The sequence below is a fragment of the Rhinopithecus roxellana genome, chromosome 3, assembly GCF_007565055.1.
Source record: "Rhinopithecus roxellana isolate Shanxi Qingling chromosome 3, ASM756505v1, whole genome shotgun sequence".
In the NCBI taxonomy this organism is placed as follows: domain Eukaryota; kingdom Metazoa; phylum Chordata; class Mammalia; order Primates; family Cercopithecidae; genus Rhinopithecus; species Rhinopithecus roxellana.
Window position 1 is genome coordinate 125,534,494 of NC_044551.1, and position 18,048 is coordinate 125,552,541.

Below are 18,048 nucleotides of genomic sequence, written 5' to 3' on the forward strand. Positions count from 1 at the left end.
CCCCCCTCCCCATGATAGACCCCAGTGTGTGATGTTCCCCTTCCCGAGTCCAAGTGAATTCATTGTTCAGTTCCCACCTATGAGTGAGAACATGCGGTGTTTGGTTTTCTCTTCTTGTGATAGTTTGCTAAGAATGATGGTTTCCAGCTGCATCCATGTCCCTACAAAGGACGCAAACTCATCCTTTTTTATGGCTGCATAGTATTCCATGGTGTATATGTGCCACATTTTCTTAATCCAGTCTGTCACAGATGGACATTTGGGTTGATTCCAAGTCTTTGCTATTGTGAATGGTGCCGCAATAAACATACGTGTGCATGTGCAGCATGATTTATAATCCTTTGGGTATATACCCAGTAGTGGGATGGCTGGGTCATATGGTACATCTAGTTCTAGATCCTTGAGGAATTGCCATACTGTTTTCCATAATGGTTGAACTAGTTTACAATCCCACCAACAGTGTAAAAGTGTTCCTATTTCTCCACATCCTCTCCAGCACCTGTTGTTTCCTGACTTTCTAATGATTGCCATTCTAACTGGTGTGAGATGGTATCTCATTGTGGTTTTGATATGCATTTCTCTGATGGAGAGTGATGATGAGCATTTTTTCATGTGTCTGTTGGCTGTATGAATGTCTTCTTTTGAGAAATGTCTGTTCATATCCTTTGCCCACTTTTTGATGGGGTTGTTTGTTTTTTTCTTGTATATTTGTTTGAGTTCTTTGTAGATTCTGGATATTAGCCCTTTGTCAGATGAGTAGATTGCAAAAATGTTCTCCCATTCTGTAGGTTGCCTGTTCACTCTGATGGTAGTTTCTTTAGCTGTGCAGAAGCTCTTTAGTTTAATGAGATCCCATTTGTCAATTTTGGCTTTTGCTGCCATTGCTTTTGGTGTTTTAGACATGAAGTCCTTGCCCATGCCTATGTCCTGAATGGTACTACCTAGATTTTCTTCTAGGGTTTATATGGTATTAGGTCTAACATTTAAGTCTCTAATCCATCTTGAATTAATCTTCGTATAAGGAGTAAGGAAAGGATCCAGTTTCAGCTTTCTACTTATGGCTAGCCAATTTTCCCAGCACCATTTATTAAATAGGGAATCCTTTCCCCATTTCTTGTTTCTCTCAGGTTTGTCAAAGATCAGATGGCTGTAGATGTGTGGTATTATTTCTGAGGACTCTGTTCTGTTCCATTGGTCTATATCTCTGTTTTGGTACCAGTACCATGCTGTTTTGGTTACTGTAGCCTTGTAGTATAGTTTGAAGTCAGGTAGCGTGATGCCTCCAGCTTTGTTCTTTTGACTTAGGATTGTCTAGTCAATGAGGACTCTTTTTTGGTTCCATATGAACTTTAAAGCAGTTTTTTCCAATTCTGTGAAGAAACTCATTGGTAGCTTGATGGGGATGGCATTGAATCTATAAATAACCTTGGGCAGTATGGCCATTTTCACGATATTGATTCTTCCTATCCATGAGCATGGTATGTTCTTCCATTTGTTTGTGTCCTCTTTTATTTCACTGAGCAGTGGTTTGTAGTTCTCCTTGAAGAGGTCCTTTACATCCCTTGTAAGTTGGATTCCTAGGTATTTTATTCTCTTTGAAGCAATTGTGAATGGAAGTTTATTCATGATTTGGCTCTCTGTTTGTCTGTTACTGGTGTATAAGAATGCTTGTGATTTTTGCACATTAATTTTGTATCCTGAGACTTTGCTGAAGTTGCTTATCAGTTTAAGGAGATTTTGGGCTGAGACAATGGGGTTTTCTAAATATACAATCATGTCATCTGCAAACAGGGACAATTTGACTTCTTCTTTTCCTAACTGAATACCCTTGATTTCTTTCTCTTGCCTGATTGCCCTAGCCAGAACTTCCAACACTATGTTGAATAGGAGCGGTGAGAGAGGGCATCCCTGTCTTGTGCCAGTTTTCAAAGGGAATTTTTCCAGTTTTTTCCCATTCAGTATGATATTAGCTGTGGGTTTGTCATAAATAGCTCTTATTATTTTGAGGTACGTTCCATCAATATCGAATTTATTGAGCGTTTTTAGCATGAAGGGCTGTTGGATTTTGTCAAAAGCCTTTTCTTCATCTATTGATATAATCATGTGGTTCTTGTCTTTGGTTCTGTTTATATGCTGGATTACATTGATTGATTTGCGAATGTTGAACCAGCCTTGCATCCCAGGGATGAAGCCCACTTGATCGTGGTGGATAAGCTTTTTGATGTGCTGCTGAATCCGCTTTGCCAGTATTTTATTGAGGATTTTTGCGTCGATGTTCATCAGGGATATTGATCTAAAATTCTCTTTTTTTGTTGTGTCTCTGCCAGGCTTTGGTATCAGGATGATGTTGGCCTCATTAAATGAGTTAGGGAGGATTCCCTCTTTTTCTATTGATTGGAATAGTTTCAGAAGGAATGGTACCAGCTCCTCCTCGTACCTCTGGTAGAATTCAGCTGTGAATCCATCTGGTCCTGGACTTTTTTTGGTTGGTAGGCTATTAATTATTGGCTTAATTTCAGAGCCTGCTATTGGTCTATTTAGGGATTCAACTTCTTCCTGGTTTAGTCTTGGAAGACTGTAAGTGTCCAGGAAATTATCCATTTCTTCTAGATTTTCTAGTTTATTTGCATAGAGGTGTTTATATTCTCTGATGGTAGTTTGTATTTCTGTGGGGTCGGTGGTGATATCCCCTTTATCATTTTTTATTGCATCTATTTGATTCTTCTCTCTTTTCTTCTTTATTAGTCTTGCTAGCGGTCTGTCAATTTTGTTGATCTTTTCAAAAAACCAACTCCTGGATTCATTGATTTTTTGGAGGGTTTTTTGTGTCTCTATCTCCTTCAGTTCTGCTCTGATCTTAGTTATTTCTTGCCTTCTGCTAGCTTTTGAGTGTGTTTGCTCTTGCCTCTCTAGTTCTTTTAATTGTGATGTTAGAGTGTCAATTTTAGATCTTTCCAGCTTTCTCTTGTGGGCATTTAGTGCTATAAATTTCCCTCTACACACTGCTTTAAATGTGTCCCAGAGATTCTGGTATGTTGTATCTTTGTTTTCATTGGTTTCAAAGAACATCTTTATTTCTGCCTTCATTTTGTTATGTACCCAGTAGTCATTCAGGAGCAGGTTGTTCAGCTTCCAAGTAATTGAGCGGTTTTGATTGAGTTTCTTAGTCCTGAGTTCTAGTTTGATTGCACTGTGGTCTGAGAGACAGTTTGTTATAATTTCTGTTCTTTTACATTTGCTGAGGAGTGCTTTACTTCCAATTATGTGGTCAATTTTGGAGTAAGTGCGATGTGGTGCTGAGAAGAATGTATATTCTGTTGATTTGGGGTGGAGAGTTCTATAGATGTCTATTAGGTCCGCTTGGTGCAGAGATGAGTTCAATTCCTGGATATCCTTGTTAATTTTCTGTCTCGTTGATCTGTCTAATGTTGACAGTGGAGTGTTGAAGTCTCCCATTATTATTGTATGGGAGTCTAAGTCTCTTTGTAAGTCTCTAAGGACTTGCTTTATGAATCTGGGTGCTCCTGTATTGGGTGCATATAGATTATAATAGTTAGCTCTTCCTGTTGAATTGATCCCTTTACCATTATGTAATGGCCTTCTTTGTCTCTTTTCATCTTTGATGGTTTAAAGTTTGTTTTATCAGAGACTAGGATTGCAACGCCTGCTTTTTTTTGTTCTCCATTTGCTTGGTAGATCTTCCTCTATCCCTTTATTTTGAGCCTATATATGTCTCTACATGTGAGATGGGTCTCCTGAATACAGCAGACTGATGGGTCTTGACTCTTTATCCAGTTTGCCAGTCTGTGTCTTTTAATTGGAGCATTTAGTCCATTAACATTTAAGGTTAATATTGTTATGTGTGAACTTGATCCTGCCATTATGATATTAACTGGTTATTTTGCTCGTTAGTCGATGCAGTTTCTTCCTAGCCTCGATGGTCTTTACATTTTGGCATGTTTTTGCAATGGCTGGTACCGGTTGTTCCTTTCCATGTTTAGTGCTTCCTTCAGGGTCCTTGTAAGGCAGGCCTGGTGGTGACAAAATCTCTAAGCATTTGCTTATCTGTAAAGGATTTTATTTCTCCTTCACTGATGAAACTTAGTTTGGCTGGATATGAAATTCTGGGTTGAAAATTCTTTTCTTTAAGAATGTTGAATATTGGCCCCCACTCTCTTCTGGCTTGTAGAGTTTCTGCCGAGAGATCTGCTGTTCGTCTGATGGGCTTCCCTTTGTGGGTAACCCAACCTTTCTCTCTGGCTGCCCTTAAGATTTTTTCCTTCATTTCAACTTTGGTGAATCTGGCAATTATGTGTCTTGGAGTTGCTCTTCTGGAGGAGTATCTTTGTGGCGTTCTCTGTATTTCCTGAATTTGAATGTTGGCCTGCCCTACTAGGTTGGGGAAGTTCTCCTGGATGATATCCTGAAGAATGTTTTCCAACTTGGTTCCGTTTTCCCCCTCACTTTCAGGCACCCCAATCAGACATACATTTGGTCTTTTTACATAATCCCATACTTCTTGCAGGCTTTGCTCATTTCTTTTTCTTCTTTTTTCTTTTGGTTTCTCTTCTCGCTTCGTTTCATTCATTTGATCCTCAATCGCTGATATTCTTTCTTCCAGTTGATCGAGTTGGTTACTGAAGCTTGTGCATTTGTCACGTATTTCTCGTGTCATGGTTTTCATCTCTGTCATTTCGTTTATGATCTTCTCTGCATTAATTATTCTAGCTGTCAATTCTTCCACTCTTTTTTCAAGATTTTTAGTTTCTTTGTGCTGGGTACATAATTCCTCCTTTAGCTCTGAGAAGTTTGATGGACTGAAGCCTTCTTCTCTCAACTCATCAAAGTCATTCTCTGACCAGCTTTGATCCGTTGCTGGCGATGAGCTGCGCTCCTTTGCAGGGGGAGATGCACTCTTATTGTTTGAATTTCCAGCTTTTCTGCCCTGCTTCTTCCCCATCTTTGTGGTTTTATCTGCCTCTTGTCTTTGATGATGGTGACGTACTGATGGGGTTTTGGTATAGGTGTCCTTCCTGTTTGATAGTTTTCCTTCTGCCAGTCAGGAACCTCAGCTGCAGGTCTGTTGGAGATTGCTTGAGGTCCACTCCCGACCCTGTTTGCCTGGGTATCAGCAGCAGAGGTTGCAGAAGATAGAATATTGCTGACAAGTGTGTGTACCTGTCTGATTCTTACTTTGGAAGCTTCCTCTCAGGGATGTACTCCACCCTGTGAGGTGTGGGGTGTCAGACTGCCCCTAGTGGGGGATGTCTCCCAATTAGGCTACTCAGGGGTCAGTGACCCACTTGAGCAGGCAGTCTGTCCCTTCTCAGATCCAACCTCCGTGTTGGGAGATCCACTGCTCTCTTCAAAGCTGTCAGACAGAGTCGTTTGCATCTGCAGAGGTTTCTGCTGCTTTTTTTGTTGTTGTTGTTTAGCTGTGCCCTGTCCCCAGAGGTGGAGTCTACAGAGACAGGCAGGTTTCCTTGAGGTGCTTTGAGCTCCACCCAGTTCGAGCTTCCCAGAGGCTTTGTTTACCTACTTAAGCCTCAACAATGGCGGGCGCCCCTCCCCCAGTCTTGCTGCTGCCTTGTGGTTAGATCGCAGACTGCTGTGCTAGCAATGAGCGAGGCTCCGTGGCCGTGGGACCCTCCCGGCCAGGTGTGGGATAAAATCTCCTTGGTGTGCCTGTTTGCTCAAAGCGTAGTATTGGGGTGGGAGTCACCCGATTTTCCAGGTGTTGTGTGTCTCAGTTCCCCTGGCTAGGAAAAGGGACTCCCTTCCCCCTTGCGCTTCCCAGGTGAGGCGATGCCTCGCTGTGCTTCAGCTCTCGCTGGTCAGGCTGCAGCAGCTGACCGGCACCGATTGTCCGGCACTCCCTAGTGAGATGACCCCAGTACCTCAGTTGAAAATGCGGAAATCACCGGTCTTCTGTGTCGCTCGTGCTGCGAGTTGGAGACTGGAGCTGTTCCTATTCGGCCATCTTGCTCCGCCCCCCCGATTCATTTTCTTTATTGGCCTGTTCAGTGAATCAGTTTCTTCCTGGTTCAGTCTTGGGAGGGTGTATGTGTCCAGGAATGTATTCAACTCTTTTAGATTTTCTAGTTTGTGTGTATAGAGATATTTGATAAAAAAGAATATCTGCACATGCACACGTATGCTTATTGCAGCACTATTTACAATAGCAAGGACTTGGAATCAACCCAAATGTCCATCAGTGACAGACTGGATTAAGAAAATGTGGCACGTATACACCATGGAATACTATGCAGCCATGAAAACGGATGAGTTCGTGTCCTTTGTAGGGACATGGATGCAGCTGGAAACCATCATTCTCAGCAAACTATCGCAAGAACAGAAAACCAAATACTGCATGTTCTCTCTCATAGGTGGGTATTGAACAGTGAGATCACTTGGACACAGGAAGGGGAACATCACACACTGGGTCCTATTGTGGGGAGCAGGGAGAGGGGAGGGATAGCATTAGGAGGAATACCTAATGTAAATGACGAGTTAATGGGTGCAGCACACCAACATGGCACAAGTATACATATGTAACAAACCTGCACATTGTGCACATGTACCCTAGAACTTAAAGTATAATAATAGAAAAAAGAATATCTGTCATTTGATATATTTTTCCTCCAATTAAAAGACCTCTAATAGTAGTTTAGGGTCTTCATTATTAGTTTTAAATATGTAGAAAACTATTTCTCACTTACCTGGGCAAAATAAATGGCTATCTATAGCTCTTTTCAGGTCTTCTTTTCAGGAAAAGGTCAAGTCTTGTGCTCTTTAACCTCTTCCCTGATGTGCCTATATGAAGAGTGGGGAGGCCTGGCTTGGCAGCAGTTCATGTGAAAAATAACAACGCATCTTAAATGATCATAATTTTTGTGTGAGGCAGCAGTGTGTTGTGGTGGCCGTAAATGCTAATACAAGCTTAGGCTTTATCAATGAAAGATGTGAGGATATGGTTTTCTTCCTGTGCCTTATGCATCTAGATCATGTCTGGCACACTGTATTCACTTTGAGGGACTGAGACTGAAGCTGGGCATTGACAATATAGGATACAGATGACTAGGACAGCAGTAGGTCAGGAAGTCTGTCATTCATTAAATATTTGAAAGGACTGAGGGTGTTTTGCTTAGGAGGAATCCAAGGTATATTAGTCCATTTTTGTGCTGCTGATAAAGACGTACATGAGATTGGGCAATTCACAAAAGAAGGAGGTTTAATGGACTTGCAGTTCCACATGGGTGGGAAGGCCTCACAATCAAGGCAGAAGGCAGGGAGGAGCAAGTTACATCTTACATGGATGGCAGCAAGCCAGAAAAAGAGAGCTTGTGCAGGGAAACTCCTTCTTATAAAACCATCAGGTCTCATGAGACTTATTCACTGTTATGAGAACAGCACAGAAAAGACCTGCCCCCATGTTTCATTTACCTCCCACTGGGGCCCTCCCACAACACGTGGGAATTCAAGATGAGATTTCAGTAGAGACACAGCCAAACTGTATCATTCCACCTCTGGCCCCTCTGAAATCTCATATCCTCACATTTCAAAACCAATCATGCCTTCCCTACCATCCCCCAAAGTATTAACTCATTTCAACATTAACTCAAAAGTCCACAGTCCAAAGTCTCATAGGAGACAAGGCAAGTCCCTTCTGCCTATGAGCCTGTAAAATCAAAAGCAAGTTAGTTACGTAGATACATTTGGGTAAATACACCCATTTCAAATGGGAGAAATTGGCCAAAACAAAGGGACTACAGGCCCCATGCAAATTTGAAATCCAGTGGGGCAGTCAAATCTTAAAGCTCAAAAAATGATCTCCTTTGACTGCATGCCTCACATCCAGCTTACAATGATACAAAAGATGGGTTCCCATGGTCTTGGGCAGCTCTGCCCCTGTGGCTTTACAGGGTACAGCCTCCCTCCTGGCTGCTTTCATGGACTGGCATTGAGTTTCTGCAGATTTTCCAGGTGTGCGGTGTAAGCTGTTGGTGGATCTACCACTCTGGGGTCTGGAGGATGGTGACCCTCTTCTCACAGCTCCACTAGGTGGTGCCCGAGTAGGGACTTTATGTGGGTGATCCGACCCCACATTTTCCTTCTGCACTGCCCTAGCAGAGGTTCTCTATGAGGGCCCCACCCCCACGGCAAACTTCTGCCTGGGCATCCAGGTGTTTCTATGCATCTTCTGAAATCTAGGTGGAGGTTCCCAAACCTCAATTCTTGACTTCTGCACACACGTAGGCTCAACACCATGTGGAAGCTACCAAGGCTTGGGGCTTCCACCCTCTGAAGCAACAGCCCAAGCTATACCTTGGCCCCTTTTAGTCACGACTCAAGCGGCTGGGACACAGGGCACCAAGTCCCTACACTGCACACAGCAGAGGGACCCTGGGTCTGGCACATGAAACCATTTTTTCCTCCTAAACCTCTGGGCCTTTGATGGGAGGGGCTGCTGCAAAGGTCTCTGACATGCCCTGGAGACATTTTCCCCATGGTCTTGGGGATTAACATTAGGCTTCTCATTACTTATGTAAGTTTCTATAGCTGGCTTGAATTTCTCCTCAGAAAATGGGATTTTTCTTTTCTATCACATTGTCAGGCTGCAAATTTTCCAAACTTTTATGCTCTGTTTGCTTTCTAAAACTGAATGCCTTTAACAGCACCCAAGTCAGCACTTGAATGATATGCTGCTCAGAAATTTCTTCTGTGAGATATTCTAAATTATCTTGCTCACGTTCAAAGTTCTGCACACCTCTAGGGCAGGGGTAAAATGCCATCATTCTCTTTGCTAAAACATAACAAGAGTCACCTTTGCCCTAGTTCCCAACAAGTTCCTCGTCTCCATCTGAGACCACCTCAGCCTGGATTTCATTGTCCATAACATTATCTGCATTTTGATCAAAGCTGTTCAACAAGTCTCTGGGGAGTTCCAAACTTTCCCACATTTTCCTGCCTTCTTCTGAGCCCTCTAAACTGTTCCAACCTCTGCCTGTTACCCAGTTCCAAAGTTGCTTCCACATTTTTGGGTATCTTTTCAACAGCACCCTACTCCCAGTACCAGTTTACTATATTAGTCCATTTTCATGCTGCTGATAAAGACATACCTGAGACTGGGCAATTTATATAAGAAGGAGGTTTAATGGACTTACAGTTCCACATGGCTGGGAAGGTCTCACATTCATGGCAGAAGGCAAGGAGGAGCAAGTCACATCTTACGTGGATGGTGGCAGGCAAAAAAAGGAGAGCTTGTGCAGGGAAACTCCTTCTTATAAAATCATCAGGTCTAGTGAAACTTATTCACTATCATGAGACCAGCATGGGAAAAGATCTGCCCCCATGATTCGATTACCTTCCACCAGGTCCCTTCTACAACACATGGGAATCAAGATGAGATTTGAGTGGGAACACAGCCAAACCATATCACTAGGATAGCTGACAGGAATCTGCAAATGAAAGAGGTTGTAGATTCTTTATGGTTCCAGATGGCACAACTATAGACCTTGGAAAACAATGAGATGGAGTTTCTCTTTGGGTATATATATACCCAAGAGATTATATATATATACACACACACACACACGTATAATTTATTTATCTTTGGCTTAATATGAATACATTATATATTACATAATATGTAACATATTAAGACTGAATATATTAATATATGAATATATATGGCAAATCCTCAAATAATGTCATTTTGTTCAGTATCATTTTGTTACCACTTTGATGAGAAAAAAAAAAAACAATTCCCAGCTGGGGCTATTGTCACTGTGGGGTCTGCACATTCTCACCATGCCTGCATGGGTTTTCTCTGGATTCTCTGCTTTCCTCTCATATCTCCAAGACGTTCATAGTTAAGTGAATTGGTGTGTCTATGTGGTCCCAGTCTGAGTGAATGTGGGTGTCTGGGAGTGCACACTGCAATGAGATGGTGTCCTGTCCAGATCTGGTTCCTGCCTTGGGTAAATAATTATTGTATTTGATCTTATTAATCTTTCCTAACTGTATGTATAGCTCACATTTATTTCAATGTTTACTATTAGAAGTGTTTTGGTCTTTATTTAGAAGTTTGGGGATATTTTTGTGGCCAGAAATATGCTGTAGGAACTTAACTCTTGTTTATATCAGTTAGTCTAGAGTAAAATTGGTTTCATTATATCTTGTTTCACTTAAAGTTGCACTTTCTAAAAATTTGCACTTTCTAAGAACTTATGGATATGTGAGGACTTACTGTATATGAATGAATATATTACTATATGAATATATATGCATACATACACAATATACACATACTTGCACACACATGCACACACACATATGTGTGTGTGTCTGTGTGTGTATATATATATGTAGTCTAGTAATGGATTAGACCTTAGAAGGGTCACTGAAGGTATTTAAGCTGAGGCTGGATGGATCTCTTCCAAGAGATAGTATAAACTGCTTTTCTTTTTGGATTCATTCATTCATTAATTCATTCACTTCTTATGGAGCGTTTTCTACGTGCCACACACTGCTCCTAGTACTGTGGAGACAGATAAATACTGGGCAAGAAGTTGGATTAAAAAACTTTAAAGACCTCATTATATCTGTGGTCAAAAGAAGTTGCTTGATGCTTTGGTGTCCTTTACCCTAAGTGTAGAGCTCTGCTTGTGTATTACCCACTCTGTGTTTTAGATGCTCCTGTGTGTTCCCATCACATGTCTTCTGTGATGTGGAGTAATACTTTATATCATTCTCTGAGTGGCTGTAGGCTTTAACTTCGTGTGTATGACAATATTTTACCTCTGTACCTTTTTTGTTTTGCTTGCGACAAAGTCTTGCTCTGTCACCCAGGCTGGAGTGCAGTGGCACGATCTTAGCTCACGGCAATCTCCTCCTCCTGGGTTCAAGCGATTCTCCTGCCTCAGCCTCCTGAGGAGCTGGGATTACAGGCACCAGCCATCGTGCCTGGCTAATTTTTGTATTTTTAGTAGAGATGGGGTTTTGCTATGTTGGTTAGGCTGGTCTTGAACTCCTGACCTCAAGTGATCTGCCTATCTTGGCCTTCCAAAGTGCTGGGATTACAGGCATGAGCCACCGTGCCCAGTCATCTCCCTACCTTTGAACAAAGAGGTTAAAGTTGAATGTGAAGTCAGCTTGTGATAGAATAATGTTGATTTTTCATGGGAAACATTTAATTCCAGGCTAGGTGAATAGGTTTTTAAAGATTCAATATTTACCAGAAAGTATGGGAGAGCACAATGCTTTTTAAATGTAAGGTGATATTATTTATTCACATTATTGGAAGTTCACTGCCCTGCAAGCGTATATGGAAGAGTCTGGCTCCAAAGTTATGCTTTTATTTTTCTGAGGAAAGTTATAGTTTCTCCACACTAAGATACCGAATCTTCAACTTCAATATTTGTAAATTGACTATATATCTGGACTACTTCTGTTTCATTCTGTAGAGATCAGATAGTATCAGAAAAAAGCAGAGATGCAAAGAGCAAAGTGTGCAGATTTAGAGGTGATATTGGGGTCTCTGTACATTATGTCCTGTCAAGTAAAGCCAGCTGTTCATTTGTTTCATGTCTAGGTTTGGAATTCACCCAGTTGCAGGCCGCATGCCTGGTCAGCTTAATGTGCTGCTGGCTGAGGCTGGAGTGCCATATGATATTGTGTTGGAAATGGATGAGATCAACCATGATTTTCCAGGTAAGTGATGGGGGCAATGGTGAAGTTTGAATATTCTTACTGTGAATAAAGCAGTGCAGATTTGGGATATAAATTGTAGATTCAGTGAAGACTGACTAGTCAGATGAAAAAGAACTTATACCTGGTAGATATTCAGTTGAAATTAAATAAGTGAAAGATAGTATTGAATAAGGTACAAAAGATTCATAAACAGCACAGGTAAATTTTTTTCCCCTGTGAAGAACTGAAGGATGGTGAAAACCTTGGGGTATAGTATAGAAATACTGAAGACTGGGAATCTGGGCAGACCTGGCTTTTGAATCCAGATCCTGATTCTCAGTAGCTTGTTACCCAACCTCAGGCTCTTCGTTTATGAGTGCTTCTGTTGATAATTTAGTGTCTGATTCTTGCCAGTCTCTGAGATTTTACTGGTTTCTGATTGTACTAATGTATGACTGGTGAAGTAGTTTTCTCTTTCTTTTCTTTTTAAAAAGTACTATAATTTCCCTAGATAAGGTGCTGTACTTTATAGCTGTCATAGGGTAGATGTTGAATGGTAATGACATTTGGCCCAAGCCTATGCTTGTTAAAATTAAACCATTTCCCTCTGGCAAATATCCACTGTAAACTTAAAAAATGCTGTTTATTAGAAAAAGTAATGAAATTATGTGTATGTCTAGATTCACATGGCATTTTTTGGCAACATTCTAAGGTAGTTTATATTGCAGTTCTTAAAGAGGAAACTTAGGCCTTTTAAATTTTATGTCCCTTTTCAGATTCTATTGTTGTTAAATTATGTGTAACACCAGCCAGTTCCAGGAATTATGGACATGACTTTAATGCAGATTTTGAGACCATTGTCTTGACATCAGACTGCATCTCAAGGGGTCATCTTATTTTATTTTTATGTATCTTTTTTAAACTTTTATTGTAGATTCATGGGTACATGTGCAGGTTTGTTACATGGTTATATTGTGGGATGCTGAGGGTTAGATGTAGTGAGCATAGTACCCCGCAATTTTTCAACCCTTGCCCATGTCCCTCCCACCCCATTCTGGTAGTCTCCAGGTTCTATTGTTGCCATATTTATGTCCCTGAGCACCCAGTGTTTAGCTCTCACTTATAAGTGAGAATGTGTGGTATTTGGTTTTCTGTTCCTGTGTTAATTTGCTTAGGATAATGACCTCCAGCTGTTTCCATGTTGCTGGAAAGGACATAATTTCCATCTTTTTTATGGCTGTGTAGTGTTCCATGGTGTATATGTACCACATTTTCTTTATCCAGTGCACCATTGATCGACATCTAGGTTGATTCTATGTCTTTGCTATTGTGAATAGTGCTGCAATGAACGTGCTAGTGAATGTGTCTTTTGGTAGAAAGATTTGTTTTCTTTTGGATATGTACGCAGTAGTGGGATTGCTAGGTCACGTAGAAGTTCTAAGTTCTTTGAGAAATCTCCAAATTGCTTTCCACAGTGGCTGAACTAATTTACATTTCCACAAACAGTGTGTAAATGTTCCTATTTCTCCACAGCCTTGCCAGCATCTGTTATTTTTTTGACTTTTATTAATAGCCATTCTGACTGGTGTGAGATAGTAATTTCACTGTGGTTTTGCTTTGTATTTCTCTTATGTTTAGTGATGTTGAACATTTGAGACGGAGTCTCGCTCTGTCGCCCAGGCTGGAGTGCAGTGGCCGGATCTCAGCTCACTGCAAGCTCCGCCTCCTGGGTTTACGCCATTCTCCTGCCTCAGCCTCCCGAGTAGCTGGGACTACAGGCGCCCGCCACCGCGCCTGGCTAGTTTTTTTTGGTATTTTTAGTAGAGACGGGGTTTCACCGTGTTAGCCAGGAGGGTCTCGATCTCCTGACCTCGTGATCCACCCGCCTCGGCCTCCCAAAGTGCTGGGATTACAGGCTTGAGCCACCGCGCCCGGCCAAAAGCTGGCTGGTTTGGGAAATCTTTTTTTTTTTTTTTTTTTTTTTTTTTTGAGACGGAGTCGGCTAGTTTTTTGTATTTTTTTTTAGTAGAGACGGGGTTTCACCGTATTAGCCAGGATGGTCTCGATCTCCTGACCTCATGATCCGCCCGTCTCGGCCTCCCAAAGTGCTGGGATTACAGGTTTGAGCCACCGCGCCCGGCCTGAACATTTCTTCATGTTTGTTGACCACTTGTATGTCTTCTTTTGAGAAATGTCTGTTCATGTCTTTTGCCCATTTTTAAAATGTGTGTGTTTTTTTTGCTTGTTAAGTTCCTTATAGATTCGGATATTAGACCTCTGTCCAATGCATGCATAATTTGTGAATATTTTCTCTCATTCTGTAGCTTGTCTGTTTACTCTGTTAGTTTCTTTTGCTAGGCAGAAGCTCTTTAGTTTAATTAGGTCTCACTTGTCAATTATTGCATTGTTGCAATTGCTTCTGAGGACTTAGTCATAAATTTTTCCCAAGGCTGATGTTCAGAATGGTGTTTTCCTAGGTTTTCTTCTTCGATTCTTATAGTTTGAGGTTTAAGTGGTCATTTTAAAGGTTGAAAGTGGAATGCAAATTTTGTAAAATCATGTGACACTATAGCAAGATCATTTTGAGATCAAAAAAGGGTTATAAAGTCAGATTAGTTAGATTTATTGAGAGGGGAGAAGCATAATAATGCAGGCTGTAGTCAAGATAGTCAAGTTCAGGCCGGGCGCGGTGGCTCAAGCCTGTAATCCCAGCACTTTGGGAGGCCGAGACGGGCGGATCACGAGGTCAGGAGATGAAGACCATCCTGGCTAACCTGGTGAAACCCCGTCTCTACTAAAAATACAAAAAACTAGCCGGGCGACGTGGCGGGCGCCTGTAGTCCCAGCTACTCGGGAGGCTGAGGCAGGAGAATGGCGTGAACCCGGGAGGCGGAGCTTGCAGTGAGCTGAGATCCGGCCACTGCACTCCAGCCCGGGTGACAGAGCAAGACTCCATCTCAAAAAAAAAAAAAAAAAAGATAGTCAAGTTCAAATGCAAAACCTACTGCTTTTTAGCTGTGTGACATTGGTTGAGTTGCTTCACCTCTCTGATAAAGTTCCTTGTAAAGTGCCTGGCACAAGTGTGAATCCTATGTTTTTGTTATTGTTATTATAAAGTAAAGATCACTATAATTTGTCTGAAAATATGTAAGAGTGACCTTTTGAGTTTTGTATTCTTTCTTTTTTCTTTTATTATATAGATACTGATTTGGTCCTTGTAATTGGAGCTAATGACACTGTTAATTCAGCAGCTCAAGAAGATCCCAACTCTATTATTGCAGGCATGCCAGTCCTCGAGGTCTGGAAATCAAAGCAGGTAAAGTTTCAGTCTTGTATTTCATTCTGATAATCAAAGGTTACTTAAAATATACACACAGAACTTTCTTTGATCATTTGATAAGAAATGATGATGCCTTCTAGGAGGTCCGGGACTGAGGGCATGTTTAGGGCCCAGTTTCCTATGTCCAGCTTCTGTCTGTTCTCTGGCCACCAGAGAACCTGAGTGAATGCCCTAATCACAAGTAGAACCAGATGAGATTATAGTGGGTGGATTAACAAAATCTGTAACCACAGCTGAAAAAAGAGCTGTGAGCTTTTGTAATGAGTCTGGCTAAATTCCAGATGGAGTCCTGTGAAGCAGATGGCTTCCCTCTGGGACAGGGAGTCAGTATCAATCGCCTTCATATACCAAGATGAGCATATTTTTTTCATTTAACTTTCTGAAAGGGAATTTATAAGTTGTTATAGAGTGTCTAGCAGGAAGGTGATTTAGAAATCCAAACAATAACGTGGCATAAGGAAGCAAGCTTCACTCATGTATATTACTTCTGAAAAAGCTAATTGCTAGATTTTAGATAACTCAAAGGCTTGTAAATTTTCCTCTGCCTCAGCAGTAGGCACATTTTACCACCACTGAGGCTCCTCTGCATTTAAAAAATCATAATAACATAATGTACATTTCCATTTAATTTTGTTTCTTTTTATTATAAATATGAGAGTTTAAAACTTAGTATTTGTGATGAGTAGACATAAAATATACTTGTTCATGTGTGTATGAAAAGTTGTATCCGTAGTCAATATTTGAGAATTTGTGAAGTGCATTACTATACTAATGCTATAAGAAAAAGAATACATTTGCACTGCTTCTATTTTTTGATAGATTACGTGTCCTAGTAGACCACAGAAAAGCTTTTCATTTCATTAAGAACTGACTTGATATTCAGCAGGACAGCAATATCCATAACTCATGTCATTGTAAATGTCTATAACATATCAATATTATACATTGACTTACATCTTCCATTTTGATTCGTAAGAACATTCTGTTAGTCATTAGCTCTGTTATTGTGAGAAGCTGGATTGCTCTTTGGGCTTTTATCCTAGAACTTCCTGATATACTTTAAAGTCATAGAAAAGAATAACATAGTTTTCCCACCCAACCTCATCTGTTTTAGAATTTGTAGTGGAAACTTATGCACTAAACTTGTTTTCTTTAGCACATTCATAGAAAAACACTTATTTTGCTGACTAGAAAATGGTATACATGGTCTTTATAGAGAAAAAAGCACTAAGAAGAAAATAATTGTAATCTTGTCACTCAGAGATAAATTATTAACACGACTTTTTCTCTAATGGATATAAGAATAAGGCCACACTTAAGTATTAAAGTTAATACAATGTAAACATATGTTAAAAATACTTCTTGTGTAAAGTCCCTGCACTAAATAATTAGTAGAGGTACATGCCTTGTTCAAAGGTAGTGAAGAACAATGTTTGTGTGCCTAACATGTCCTAGACAGGTCTGTTAAATACACTATGTCATTTTATCTCTGGTTCTCAGGTGATTGTTATGAAGAGGTCTTTGGGCGTTGGCTATGCTGCAGTGGACAATCCAATCTTCTACAAACCTAACACGGCCATGCTTCTAGGTGATGCCAAGAAAACATGTGACGCGCTCCAGGCGAAAGTTAGAGAATCCTATCAGAAGTAAATATTAAGGATCAAGCTGTTGGCTAATAAAGCCACCTCTGCAGTTGTGGGAACAGGAAAGTAAAGTATCAGTATACATGGTGATGTACATCTGTAGCAAAGCTCTTGGAAGAAAAGGAAGACTGAAGAAAGCAAAGCAAATACTGTATAGAGAGATTTTTCAAAAGCAGTGATCCCTCAATTTTAAAAAAGGATTGAAAATTCTAAATGTCTTTCTGTGCATATTTTTTGTGTTAGGAATCAAAAGTATTTTATAAAAGGAGAAAGAACAACCTCATTTTAGATGTAATCGTGTTGGATTTTTTATGCCTCCTCAGTAACCAGAAATGTTTTAAGAAACTAAGTGTTTAGGATTTCAGGACTTAAGATTATACATGGCTCTGAAATATCTGACACAATGTAAACATTGCAGGCACCTGCATTTTGTTTTTTTTTCAACAAATGTGACTAATTTGAAACTTTTATGAACTTCTGAACTGTCCCCTTGCGATTTAACCACAGTTCGAATTAACCATATCAAATCAGTTTTAATTTTTTAAACTGTACCTCAGAGTCTATATTTCAAGGGCATATTTTCTCACTACTATTTTAATACATTAAAGGACTAAATAATCTTTCAGAGATGCTGGAAACAAATCATTTGCTTTATATGTTTCATTAGAACACCAATGAAACATACAACTTGAAAACTAGTAATAGTTGTATTTTAGAAAATCCCATTTCTAATTGGAGATCTGTTTAATTTCAATCAACTTATAATGTGTAGTACTGTATTAAGTGCACTTGAGTGGAATTCAACATTTGACTAATAAAATGAGTTCATCATGTTGGCAAGTGTAGTAGCAATTATCTCTGGTGACAAAAGAGTAAAATCAAATATTTCTGCCTGTTACAAATATCAAAGGAAGACCCGCTACTATGAAATAGATGACATTAATCTGTCTTCACTGTTTATAATAGGGATGGACTTTCTTTTAAATCAGTGTGTGTTTTGAGGTCTTATGTAATTGATGACATTTGAGAGAAATGGTGGCTTTGTTTTAGCTACCTCTTTGTTCATCTAAGCACCAGTAAAGATCATGTCTTTTTATACAAGTCTAGATTTTCTTTGTGACTTTGCTACTGTGCCTAAAGCTCTAAATATAGGTGAATGTGTGATGAATACTCAGATTATTTGTCTCTCTATGTAATTAATTTGATACTAAGTTTCTCAAAAAATTATTAACACATGAAAGACAATCTCTAAATCAGAAAAAGAAGTAGTACAAATTTTGTTACTGTAATGCTCGTGTTTAGTGAGTTTAAAACACACAGTATCTTTTGGTTTTATAATCAGTTTCTATTTGGCTGTGCCTGAGATTAAGATCT

General features: G+C 40.1%; 1 protein-coding gene across 5 annotated transcripts in view; it reads left to right on the forward strand.

Annotated features, from left to right (window-relative positions):
• Nucleotides 1-17,772, forward strand: part of NNT (nicotinamide nucleotide transhydrogenase) — a 111,530-nt gene extending 93,758 nt beyond the window's left edge. For all 5 annotated transcript variants that reach the window (XM_030927252.1, XM_030927253.1, XM_030927254.1 and 2 more), the window contains 3 exons: nt 11,594-11,712; nt 14,892-15,007; nt 16,532-17,772. In XM_030927252.1, the coding sequence (XP_030783112.1) occupies nt 11,594-11,712; nt 14,892-15,007; nt 16,532-16,681 (385 nt within the window). In that variant the 3' untranslated portion in view covers nt 16,682-17,772. The remainder of the gene's footprint in view (nt 1-11,593; nt 11,713-14,891; nt 15,008-16,531) is intronic.
• Nucleotides 17,773-18,048: the final 276 nt, after the last annotated feature.